This window comes from Phacochoerus africanus, chromosome 14, assembly GCF_016906955.1.
Source record: "Phacochoerus africanus isolate WHEZ1 chromosome 14, ROS_Pafr_v1, whole genome shotgun sequence".
NCBI classification, from domain to species: domain Eukaryota; kingdom Metazoa; phylum Chordata; class Mammalia; order Artiodactyla; family Suidae; genus Phacochoerus; species Phacochoerus africanus.
The window spans coordinates 35,013,034-35,026,244 of NC_062557.1; the positions used below are offsets into that span (position 1 = coordinate 35,013,034).

General features: G+C 40.0%; 2 protein-coding genes across 2 annotated transcripts in view; one reads left to right on the forward strand and one right to left on the reverse strand.

Annotated features, from left to right (window-relative positions):
• Positions 1–5,677, forward strand: part of PPM1E (protein phosphatase, Mg2+/Mn2+ dependent 1E) — a 206,401-nt gene extending 200,724 nt beyond the window's left edge. Inside the window, exon 7 of the mRNA XM_047756864.1 lies at positions 4,409–5,677. Coding sequence (XP_047612820.1) covers positions 4,409–5,466 — 1,058 coding nt within the window. The 3' untranslated portion in view covers positions 5,467–5,677. The remainder of the gene's footprint in view (positions 1–4,408) is intronic.
• A 1,320-nt stretch (positions 5,678–6,997) lies between these two features.
• Positions 6,998–13,211, reverse strand: part of TRIM37 (tripartite motif containing 37) — a 132,587-nt gene continuing 126,373 nt past the window's right edge. The window contains exon 25 of the mRNA XM_047756861.1: positions 6,998–7,268. Coding sequence (XP_047612817.1) covers positions 7,265–7,268 — 4 coding nt within the window. The 3' untranslated portion in view covers positions 6,998–7,264. The remainder of the gene's footprint in view (positions 7,269–13,211) is intronic.

A 13,211-nucleotide genomic window follows, 5' to 3' on the forward strand; every position in this document is an offset into this window, starting at 1 on the left:
GTGCAGTTCTCAGCCACCGTTTCCTAAATAAATGAAGTAGTTTGACATAGGAATAACGTGGATACATAGAATTGACGTCTCATCCCCAAATTTTGCTTATCATTGCCAGAAAATTCCAGAACATTAACAAAATCTCAAAGGACTGATTCAGTTTCACCATTGATATGATTTCCCTCCCACTCTTTGGGAAGGTGCTGGCAAGCTGTGAAGTGGCCCAAATGTGAGCAGTGGAGCCTGAGAGAGAAAGAGGAAGCTCAAAGATTCTGCAAATACCTCTTAAAAAATTGAGAGTTGGCCTTAACTTAGACTGAGGGTGTTATTAGGAACTCTGGAATAAGGCCAAAAGGGGGAAATTTTTGATTGCTAAAACACACCCTCATACAGAATTATTTTTGACAACTCCAATGAAAGTCTGCTTCTTTTGACCTTACTGTCTTTGTCAGAGTATTGAGCCATATCTTTAATGCTTGTTATAGAACCAGCTTACTAGAGGACACTTGCCTTTTCTTGCTTCTAAAAATATGACACAAGGGGAAAAGCAGGGAAAGCATGTCCTTGAAGAGGAGACAATCTACGAGAAAACAAGGCTGACTTCAGAGAGGAAGTGCTGCTCAGTTGGACACAGGACAGAATTTAGAGAGGCCCATGTATAAGGGGAGTGGAAACACACGTGCTCTAGAAGGGAACAGTGACAAGTAGAGGGGGCCAGGACAGAGGATAGGAGTGGCAAAAGATACGTATTGGCACGAGATTGCAAAGGGGCTGACATGCCAGGCTAGATAGTCTGGACTTTACCAGGTGACTAAGCAGAGGGCACATGGGTCAGGTTTGTACTTATAAATATTATAATGATTATGTTAGATGACCTAGAGTAGAAAGCCCAGATGAGAGACCATTCAGGAGGCTGTCGATACAATGTTACAGTGGTAAGGACAGCTAAAAAGGGATACAGAGGAGAGAGTAAAATTGATGAGGCAGAAATGACAGTTTGTGGGGGAAGAGGAAAGTTAACTTCCAGGTTTCTGACCTGTGTGATTGAGAAGATGATAAAACACTGGTAATAAAGCAGCAGCAGTTTGGGGGGTGGGGAGGAGGGCAGATAATGAGTTCATTTTGGACATGTTTTATATTCTAGGTACCTGTGGGATGTCTTGGAAGAGATCATTTACAAGCAGTTGGAAATATAGATCTAGAGCTTAGCAGAGAGTTCTGAGTTGAAGGTAGAGATTTGGGAATTCATCTCACATTGGCAATAATACTAGCAACCTGTGCAGTGACATGTATACATATATATAAAGTGATACATAAAGTATATATAAAAATGGAAACTATAAGCATGGATGACACTGCTGGGAATATGTAGTGTGAAGAGAGACCAAGGATGAGACTCATTACTTACGGTGGAATAACATGAAGTCCTTTCTGGATTCCCATCTTGGCTCTGCCACTTTATCAGCTATGGGCCTTGGGAAATTGACTTCTTTGTATCTGTGTCTTTGTAAAGCAGGAGTAGTAACAGTACCTAACTCACACGGTGTTTTTGTATTAAATGGTATAATACATGCACCACACTTAGAACCCTGCCTTGGTGCTATTATTAAATGGAGGAGGCAGTGAAGAAAGTCAGGAATGGATCAGAGACATAGAAATGGGGTATCACAGATGCTAGGGGAAGAGGGTTTCTAGGAATAAGTAGTTAACAGGGTCAGGTGCTGCAGAAGTCAGGTAAGATTTGGGTTAAAAAAAAAGTCACAGGAGTTCCTGTCATGGCGCAGTGGTTGACGAATCCGACTAGGAACCATGAGGTTGCGGGTTCGGTCCCTGGCCTTGTTCAGTGGGTTAACGATCCGGCGTTGCCGTGAGCTGTGGTGTAGGTTGCAGACATGGCTCGGATCCAGCGTTGCTGTGGCTCTGGCCTAGGCTGGTGGCTACAGCTCCGATTCAACCCCTAGCCTGGGAACCTCCATATGCTGCGGGAGCGGCACAAGAAATAGCAAAAAAAAAAAAAAAAAAAAAGTCACAGAATTTTGAAAGTGGAAAATAATTGGTAACATTTGAAAGGAATGTAGGATTAGTAGATGGAAAAACCAGAAAACATTCAGGTGAGGAAAAGTGAGCAATAACAAAGGAACATGTATAGATTTAGGTTCCTGGGCAGTTTGGTGGTGAAGGGAAATAATGTAGCTCGAGGGAAAAGCTGATTTGGGAAAGGGTTGTTTTTTATTATTTTTGCTTTTAGGAGATTTTAGATATGAGCACGTTTTTAAGGTTGAAAAAGAAAGCAAGTGGAAGATAAATTGAAGATGACAGAGAAGCCAGAGCCCTAGAGGGCTAGGTTCAACAGCACAGGTTAGCTTTCAGAAGAAAAGAGCACATCTTGCTCTGAGAAAATAGTTGTGGATACAGGTAACTCACTTAAGTTTTTTTTCTTTTCTTTTTTTTTTTTTTAATCGGGGGGGGTGGGGGGTGGGTAGGTATTGAGGGAATTCGGGCCTGATAATTTTAATTTTCTTTGAAGTAGGAAAGTAGGCTATCTACCATCAACCAATAACTTCATTGGAAGGAATGGAAAAATGTGATAAATATTTGGAAAGCTCATGGAATAAAATAGGGGACTAAATAGGGGACTAAATAAGGACAAGAAAAAGGACTCCTGAGCAGAGTTCAACTCTACTTAGAAATGACACTTAACACTTTAAAAATAAAAAACTTTTCAACAGTTTTTCCCCCATGAGCCCTCCAGATTTATGATCCAAAGCTGACAGTGACATGATGTTTCTAGCATATGGAGCAAGGAGATTGAAGACAAAAGGATGTTGCTTTTTCTACTATGAAATGGATAATCGTGCCCTCCTACCAAATTTGGGGGTGAAATGTCATGAATTTGACATCCAACAGTAGAGCAGGTGAAAAGCCAGAATTTTGGCAGCATTTTCTCTATGAAAATCTTTGTATGTTCTGTTCCAAACTAACAGTTGCAGTAGCCTTTTAATTGAAACACTAAAACAAGGTTTTTGGGAACAGTATGACTCAGATCACATTTATTTTTAGAGCTGGAATTCAGAAAATAATGATGATACTAATACAGTCAGGTGGAATAAGGGATGAGAAATTCAGTAAAGTGGATTGGTGGAATACACTCAATCCCCATGATTGTTATAATTAGCTCTAATAGGCTATTGGGAGGTGTCATGATATAGAAGTGAAGTTGATGAAATCAAAAACCCATACTTGAGGAAGGTGGTTCTGGCTAATACATGAAAAAGACTAGTTTCCGGGAGTTCCCTTCATGGCTCAGTGGTTAACGAACCTGACTAGGATCCATGAGGATGCGGGTTCGATCCCTGGCCTCGCTCTGTGGGTTAAGGATCCAGCATCACTGTGAGCTGTGGTATAGGTTGCAGACGTGGCTTGGATCCTGTGTGGCTGTGGCTGTGGCTGTGGTGTAGGCCAGCGGCTAGAGCTCCAATTCACCCCCTAGCCTGGGAACCTCCATATGCCACAGTGTGCCCCCCCCCCCCAAAAGACTGGTTTTCTACCTTATAGATAAACTAACCCAGGTAATTAAATATTAAGTAACTGCTGTTCAGGGAATCCCATCATGCAACCTGCTGGATAGGGCATATGGCCCACAGTGGTTCAAGCAGAGGGCCTATTTGAGGATTAAACAGGGATGTAAAGTGCTGGAGAGAACCTTACCTAGTAGAACCTATGATAGATACCAGAAACAGTGATAACATGGCCACATCATTTAAGTATACTTATGTTCATTTCATCTTCCCCTAGTCAAAAAGTTCAGTTTTAATACAATAAAAAGGGTAGTAATTGAGGAGAGTTTGTAAGTAACAAGTACTGCAATCTAGAGCCAGGCAGTGTGACTCCATTGCTCACATCATTAACCACTAAAGCTATGACTACTTCAAGAATGTGAAAGCACCTTGTAAAAATCTTTTTAAACTACTATGTATGCATGAATTATGATACCCTAATCCAGAAACGTCCTTTTTTTTTTTTAATGTAAAGAACTCAGTGAATATCCACTGTAGCAGTAAAAGGTTACTCAGTAGGAGTTAGGATCCTTTTGCTAAGGTTTTCTCCAGGTACTAAGAAAACAGTGAATGTAAACAACCAGTGGATCTGGAAGTGGTTTAGATCTGAAAGTTCCAAAGTGCACTGTAGATGATCAATTATCTCAGTAGGTAGCTGGGCTCGAGGGTCTCCAGTGTACTGCCACTCCAAGCACTCAATATTCAACTACAAATTACTTCCTCTAACAGTTGCCTCTGAGTTTTTGCTAACATTTTCCCTTCAACTAAAAGGCCCTTCTTTGCCTAGGACATTTGAGCTGGCCATAAACATTCTTAATGCAAAATAACCCTACATCTGACCTATTTTGTAATTCTCACAGGAGATGCTGAACATAAGCCATATATCTGTGGGGATGCAGATTCTGCTTCTACTGTTCTGGATGGAACTGAAGACTACCTCATTCTGGCCTGTGATGGCTTCTATGATACCGTGAACCCTGATGAGGCAGTGAAAGTTGTGTCTGACCACTTGAAGGAGAATAATGGAGACAGCAGCATGGTTGCCCACAAATTAGTGGCATCAGCTCGTGATGCTGGGTCAAGTGATAACATCACTGTTATTGTGGTATTCCTGAGGGACATGAACAAAGCTGTAAATGTTAGTGAGGAATCAGATTGGACAGAGAACTCTTTTCAAGGAGGGCAAGAAGATGGTGGGGATGATAAGGAGAATCATGGAGAGTGCAAACGCCCTTGGCCTCAGCACCAGTGTTCAGCACCAGCCGATCTAGGCTATGATGGGCGCGTGGATTCATTCACTGATAGAACTAGCCTGAGCCCAGGGTCCCAAATCAACGTGCTGGAAGACCCAGGCTACCTAGATCTCACACAAATAGAAGCAAGCAAACCTCACAGTGCCCAGTTTTTGCCACCAGTTGAGATGTTTGGTCCTGGTGCACCAAAGAAAGCAAATCTTATTAATGAGCTAATAATGGAGAAAAAATCAGTTCAATCATCATTGCCTGAACGGAGTGGTGCTGGAGAGTTTCCCTCCTCTTTTAATTTGGGTTCAACAGGGCAGCAGATATGCAGAATGGAGAGTTTGTCTCCTGTTTGTTCTAGATTGGAAAATGAACAGTTCAGATTCCTGGGAAAGAGAGTTTCTAGATTGTCTCATTTACGTTACCACTACTCAAAGAGGCGGCATGGATTCAGGTTTAATCCAAAGTTTCATTCTTTTCTTTCTGCTCGAGAGCCTTCCCACAAAGCAGGCACTAGCCTGTCCTCACTTATTCGAAGTGGGAAGAGGAATAGGATGTTAAGAAGTTCTCTGCCATGGAGGCAAAGTAGTTGGAAAGGGTACAGTGAAAACATGATGAGGAAACTCAAAAAGAATGATATTCCATATCCAGATCTTCCCTGGAGCTTTAAAATATAATACTTTCTCTTTAAAGTAGGCTAGCTAGCTCTCCCCCAATAAAAATATCATTATCAGAGTAGAAACAAGGTAGACATTTCTGAAATATGTGCTTCATTATGAAACCATGGATGGCTCAATTCTTAAATGTAAATAGATCTCTAGGAAACTCAATACAATTGTGTTTTCAATTTAATAAAAAAAAGTATTGGCGGTTTCACTAGCAAAATTATACAACTGGTCCCTGTGATGTGTCTCCATACCTACATACAACCCCCACCCCATCACCCTTTCACATCACTAGTGGAAGCTCGTGAGTTATTTCAGTCAGGATATATGGTGTTGAAGTCTCCGTGTAGGTGAAATCTGGTCTGATGTGCCTAATATATCTCTGGAAAACCATGCAGAATTAGATCTAGTTGAGGAATGTTCTCAAAAGACTGGGGACTGTGAGGGAAAACCCCTCCCCCCCTTTTTGGTGGGTAAAAAGACTAAAAGCCATATGGGATTTAAATGGTAACAATGAAAGTTGAAAACTAGTGTAAAAATGTCATATTCTCAAGCTTGTGAGGCAGTATATAGTCAAACAAATCCACTAATTTTTTCTGTAACATAAAAGACTGATAAATTTTTGAATTAAAAAGTATTTCCTAGGGCTGTAGCTATTCGGGAGTTTCATAACCTGTTATGGTGCTTTTGATGGAATTATTTGCTTTTTTAGAAGACTGCTGTCAGTTGGTTTTAATCTATGATGCTAATGTGTTTTTCACTGTACCTTCATCTCAGGAATAAAACTTGTTTAACAGAGATGATTTCAGGTACAAATACACTATAATCAGGTTGCCATTTTAAAAAAAATCAAGTATTTCTATTTTTTTCTGCCTTTTTTTTTTTAAGTTCACAGACAGCAAAGGCATATACTACAGTAAAAAAGTGGAGAATAAAAAATACTAGTTTTAACTTCTGTAAGATTGTTTCCCTCAAGGGAATGAAATAACTGGGAGAGGCTTAAAGTACTGCCTAAAGTAAGCCCAGAGGCCAAGTGCAAAGGAGAATGCAGATTACTGAGACTGAGGTCTGTTTACTACATACAGCTTCAGACCACAGAAATAGACATGTATTTCTCATTTCAATATTTATTTACATTTGATATTTTGAAATTGTCTGCTTTTTGCCATTTCTGCAGTTTCAAGTCAGAAGCATATCTGCAAATGAGGCAGCAGATAAACTAATAAACAGATTCATTTAGTGAAGCAGCATGATTTCTCTGAGAATCAGGACTGTCTCCACATGACATTTTACCCTCCCCCGTCAGCCACCGAGCAGCCACGCCAATGCTCATCCTGCCAGGAGGCACTAAATGCTCTTGCTGAGAAATGTCCACTGACCTATCGTGTTTTTACATAATACTAACACAAGTTACTTTGTTTCCCAGACTCATAATGAAGGATTAAAATTCTTGGACTCTTAAAAACAGGACTGTGACATATTTTTTGTCTGCCAGTGTAGCTATATCAAATAAATAAAAACAGCTTCACTTTAGCAACAAACAGATTGTTAATCTACAGATTTTATTTTTTTAAATTGGGATATAAGTAGAGATTTTTCAGTATGTTTTCCCTTATTCTGAAGTCACTTCTTTTTTCTTGGGACACATGGCTGAAAGGGAAGAGGAAACACGGCTCCGACTATAGTACCAGAACCTCTTCACCATCCTGCTGCTTTACCCTCATTCCATGGACCTCACTCACATAGGTCATGTTCCGAAGCCTAGATCTTGTTAACAACCCATCAGGTGTAGTGTGAGTTTCAAATCAGATTATCTAAGGAAACAAGAAAACAGAAGCAGCAGAACATCGGTATATAGTCCAAAAAGCACTTAGCCAAGTTAAAAAAGTTTTAAGATTTTTCTGTAGTTGTCTATTGCTAATGATTTTGATCAGAATAAAGAGGGTGAAAGGAAAGAGGGTAAAAGTGATAGGTTTTTTCAGTGGGGAAAAATGGTTGAGTGAAATTGGGACAAACACAGACCCCATCTTTAAGGGTCTGAACTTTGTAGGTGTGACTACATAAGCAGTGTTAACTCCATTTCTCATACTGGTAGCCCTCTAGAAAATAAAGCAAAGTAGTTCTAGTGTGGTCAAGTTATAAGCCAATATTGTAAAAAAAAAAAAAAAAATAGCAGCTATTCATTTGTTCACAACATGCATATTTATAGAGTAGTTAAGTACCAATTGTAAGGTAAGTCCTTTAAAATTCTATAATACATATTAAAGTAGCAGTTATTGGTCTGATATATGCTGCTCTTGGTTCTATAAACTAGATAAAAAAGCAGTGCTTTGTGAAATGCAGTGTTATATCTTAATGCCACTGGTGATAGAAAGTAGTTCCCTTCAGTTTAAATCCTGTGCCCTTATTTGCTGCTTGCTGACGTAAGCAATAAGTACCCCTCTAACTAATGGTATCTACACATTTCTGTAGCTTGTATTTAAAAATGATGGTGTATCTGGTGATTGTAAAAATATTAGACAGATATAAAAGTATATAATATATATTAACTGTTAATGCTGAGGTATAGTCTGTGAATTATGTGTTTTGTACTTTTATTCATTGTGTAATTTAGTGGTGGTGGAAGTTTTACACTCAGTCCTTAAGAGTGGCAGTATCCCTTTTACAATTTAACATGACCTGCATCATTTTGTTTGCCTGCTAAAGTTTTGTTAGAATAGGAAATAGTAAAACAAATATAAAAAAGAAAGGTAGTACTGGATAGGGAAACAGACTTCTGTCTAACTGAAGTCAATACAAAAAACTCCTTGTACATTCACTGAGTTTCAAAGAGAATCAGTCCCTAACTTAAAGGTTTCCTTTGTTCACTTTCTGGATGTGTACTTTTGAAGGATATATGAGGTTAAGCAACATTACAGCACCAAACACTGGGGCTATTAATCCCATTTAGGTCTGTACTAAAAATGATGGTGGAAATACATGTATATATCTTTTTTTAAACCTAGAAGTGCCATCCATTGTCCTTGAATTAATGAGAATAAAGTTACTGTTGCATTTAACTAGGAGGATCCTTGAAAGTAACACTTTTTCCAAGGACAATGTCAACAATGTCGATGTCAACACTGAGTCTGATTCTGACCACATTCATAGTGGTACAATGTCAACGTGGCAGTAAAGTGTCATTGCATCTTCATGACAACCACACTCCTTTGTTGGAACACTGTGCCAGTAACAAGTGCAACATCAATGGGCAGATGAAATGATGCATAAAGAAGTCCAGTGTTTACAGATACAACTGCTGTGGTTCAAGTACTTCCTTCCCCATCAAAGGCTTACTGAGACTTTGTGAGAAAGTGACCTCAATTATTATTTTAATGTTTAAATATAACTTGTTCACTCATTGATCATTCTCACCTAAGCAAGGCCATAAAAGGGGATACTATAGTTTTAGTCATAATTTAGGACAGTTTTTCTTTAGATCATAAAGAGCAAAAGCAAGAACCTACTTTTTCAGCTTTTAAAATCCATGTGATATTAAAGGACAAAAACCCACTCTTCTGATCTGTGAATAGATTAAATGTTTTGTTTTTTTTAAAATAAGATACTACCAGTGTTACCACATAACTACTTCCCAGAAAAAGGTACTGTGTTAAAATATAATTCCTCTAGCAGCATTTTATCTTCTATTTTGAAGACTATTTATTGTACTATTAGAAAATATGAAGAAACTCCAGACTGACACAGCAGTTGTCCTGGAGAAGGAAATACTCTAATAAACTTTGATGTTTTAAAATAATCCACAAGTACATCATTGTTAATTCTCACTCTAGGTGCTCTTTGGTGAGAGACAGGCTTTGTTCTCTTGTTCATGACATTTCTCTGCAAAGAATTCTCTATGGAGTGGAGCGAATGAAATGAATCATTTCTTACCAAGTAAATTTATCAATTTACAAAAACCTTCTTTACAGCTCACTTTTGAGTTCAGTTGTAATAGCGATCCTTCATATTTTATTAAGTAAAACTGTTCATTCAGGTAAGAAGTATGTTGAAATTTTGCCAATATCTTAATAAAACCCAGCAATTTAAAACCACACGTCATCTGTCTTTTTATTCAAAGGAAAGTTATTTAGTGCTGGGATTCAGGCGGATTCCCTCAGAAATGAAAATAAGATCCTAAGGTGGTAGCCTTCTATAAAGTGGGACTATTTTAAAAAGAAAGTTTGCTAAGTGCTGCTATAACTTATTTCCTCCCCAGAAAAACCAGAAGAGACACATCTTATACATGTTTTCTCCGTAAGTTTAATATCGGGGCAGGGAATTATTATTCTAAAATAGAAGAGGCACAGGACCTGCCAATGGCTAAGTACTTGATCCCTTCAATCTCCCAACTGCTTTGTTCTTCAAACTCTGTATCTAACCTAAGTTTTTCCCTTTCCCTTAGTCTATCCCCTCTTAGTTTCAAAATGGAAGAAAGGAAATAACGATAATCAGGTAAGTTGTAGCTGAAACTCTGTCAGGACGTATGCTTTTAAGAGAGTACCAGGAGATAAAAAGGGAGAAAGGTTAATGTGGGGAACAGAAATGAAGCTGCTAAAGCCAGACATCTGTATCTAAGGAAATAATGGCATTAAACCTGAAAATGAAGTAAATCTAGCCAATACACTGCACTGTTACCCTCCTCTCCCTACCAACCATTAAGTCTGAGAAAATCTCACAGAACAAAAACTCCTAAATTCATTCAGTACCTAGTATGATTTATACAGAACCCAAGGAAATAATTGAGAAAAAAAGTGAGGATCTGAAAAATCATACTGGCAGGAGTTTGCTAAAGCAGGAAATGAAAGGGAGGGTTTTGATAAGTAAAAAACCCTATAGTATTCTTAGTTCAAAAGAACATTTCTCTGAAGTGGCATCACACAGCAACATATTAAGCGAGCCATTAAGTACAGTGAACTTACTGAACATAACAGGAATTTACCTATAGTACCAAGTTATCAAGTATAATCACCTGAAATAAGGTGTTTAATTGTTCATTTCCTCTTTTCATTACAAGTTTGTCCTCTGTAAATTTTTTTGTTATTGTTGTTGCTATTTCTTGGGCCGCTCCCGCGGCATTTGGGGGTTCCCAGGCTAGGGGTTGAATCAGAGCTGCAGCCACAGGCCTACGCCAGAGCCACAGCAACTCGGGATCCGAGCCGCGTCTGCAACCTACACCACAGCTCACGGCAACGCCGGATCGTTAACCCACTGAGCAAGGGCAGGGACCGAACCCGCAACCTCATGGTTCCTAGTCGGATTCGTTAACCACTGTGCCACGACGGGAACTGCTGTCCTCTGTAATTTTGACAGCAATTAAAATTGACCTAGTTTTGCTTGACCAAGGAATTAATCTTATGGAAGATCCTTTTAAATTTACATTTCAAACAAATCTAGTTCTTCTCTAGACCAAAACAGTTGTTAAGGGGTGATAAGCAGGAAAGTGCTCTGTCCGGGGCAGCTGAGGACACCTTGTCTGCAAGGTGTTGCCCAAGACTCCTGAGTTGTGAAACCTCCAGATGAGATGTGCCCTGATTCATGGTGCAAGGTTCTGATGTTTCTATCCTGCTTTAGGACCAGGGGAAAAAATTAATGTGAAAAATTGTCTGGAATGATATGTAACTGGAGAAACCACCTTCTACGTAACTGAAATTTGACCAAAGATGAAAAAGTTGTTCCTACCAGTTGTTAAACTGGGAGATCCTAGAACGAGGGCACTCAGGGTGGACAATTAAACCAAATACGATTGGCTGTGGGGTCACCAAGTCAAATGAAACTAACGTGGGAGGCCTACGGAGGCGGCTTTCCTAGATGCACATAAGGGGACACACTTAACTGCCCTGCAGGACTCAGGCAAGGGCTCTGGCTGGGCAGAGGCTCTGCAGAACAGGAATGGAGGAGAAGACTTTCTGTAACAGGAAAAAACCCATATATAAAGTATATGGGCATGATATATTACGTAGAACCCTCTAATGACTGATGTTACCATTTGTTCTTCAGCCTGCTGACACAGCTCTTTAACACTTACATGAAACTTCTGTAAGACTGTGAAGCCATGTGTTGGTTAATGTAAGAAGTAGAGATAAATGAAGGGAAACCTAAAATTATTATTAAAGAGACTAAATGGAATACACACACAGCTCTTTCAGTTTCCTATTTTCCAAACTCTTTATAATCTTATCACCCTTATAATTAAAATAAACGTAAAAATTCTTTTGGATAGAAAATTTTAATGACTCATTACTTTCTGAATGGTGAATCCAAAATTAATAGTGCATTTTTGGGGTCTTCTTGTCTAAGATTTTGATAGTATTTTTAATAGTAGTGGGTTATAATGATTACATTATTATTATTGTGGGGGGTGCCCACACTTGCCACATATGGAGACACCCAGACTAGGGGTCTAATTGGAGCTGTAGCCGCCGGCCTACACCCCAGCCACAGCAACTAGGGATCCGAGCTGCGTCTGTGACCTACACCACAGCTCACAGCAATGCCAGAATCTTAACCCACTGAGCGAGGCCGGAGATTGAACCTGCACCCTCAGGGTTCCTAGTTGGATTCGTCTCCTCTGTGCCCTGACGGGAACGCCAATGGTGCTTATGTTTTTAATTAAAAAACATTTACACAGACATATTTTAAAACCAAAGCACTTGCCAGCCTCCAACTCTGAAATGTAAAAGCTGAGAGAAATAGCTTCCACCCTTACCAAAAAAAAAAAAAAAAAAGCCAGCAGTTCCTGTCTTGGTGCAGCGGAATTGAATCCGACTAGGACCCATGAAATTGTGTGTTCGATCCCTGGCCTCGCTCAGTGGGTTAAGATTCTGGCATTGCTGTGAGTTGTGGTGTAGGTCGCAGACTCGGTTCGGATCCCAAGTTGCTGTGGCTCGGGTGTAGGCCAGTGGCTACAGCTCCAATTAGACCCCTAGCCTGGGAACCTCCATATGCCACCGCGGGTACGGCCCTAGAAAAGACAAAAAAAAAAAAAAAAAGCCAGATTAACTTCGAATTATGACTTTTTTCAAACCCATTAGAGAACTGAGGTTGCACTGGCCCAAACCTAAAGAGGGGCAGGTGCCTGCCTGGAGAGAGGAGCCATCAGCGCTAGTTTTCATAGGGTACTTGTAAGCAGACACTGGAACAAATAGTTTAGCTTGAGTTAGTAATGAATTGATGCAGGCAGAGTGTGAGCTGGCAGGACAGCATGAAATGCTGGGGGCAGCAGAATTAGTGGAGTCTGCACTCTCTTGCAAACTCTACCAGGTGCTCACAAAAAAGATTAATAAGAGTCCTACAAAAGGTGAATGTGGTACAGACCAAGCAGTAGGATGTACAAGGGTCAAGAAACTCTGACCCTTTCCCCCCATTTCCTCTAGAAGCAGTATTCTACGGGGGAAAAGGCCACAAATGCTGCCACCCTTATGGCACTGGTGAAAAGTCACTGTGGCTGATGGAAGGGAATAGGGAAGGAAACTCCTGGGAAGGAGATATTATCACTGGGCCTCCAAGCGAGTGGAGACACAGTAAACTCAAACACACAGTGCCTAAAGCTACAGCTGAATCCAAGAATGTCAGTCCCTCCCCAGCCTCCTGCTTCAAATAACACAACACTTTTGGGAGAAGGACAGGAAAGCAACAAAAGCATGCAGAGACTTAACTCTCTGAGACAGAGTACAAAGAGAAGCCCTGAACTCAGGGGTCAGAAGAGACAGTGCTCCGGC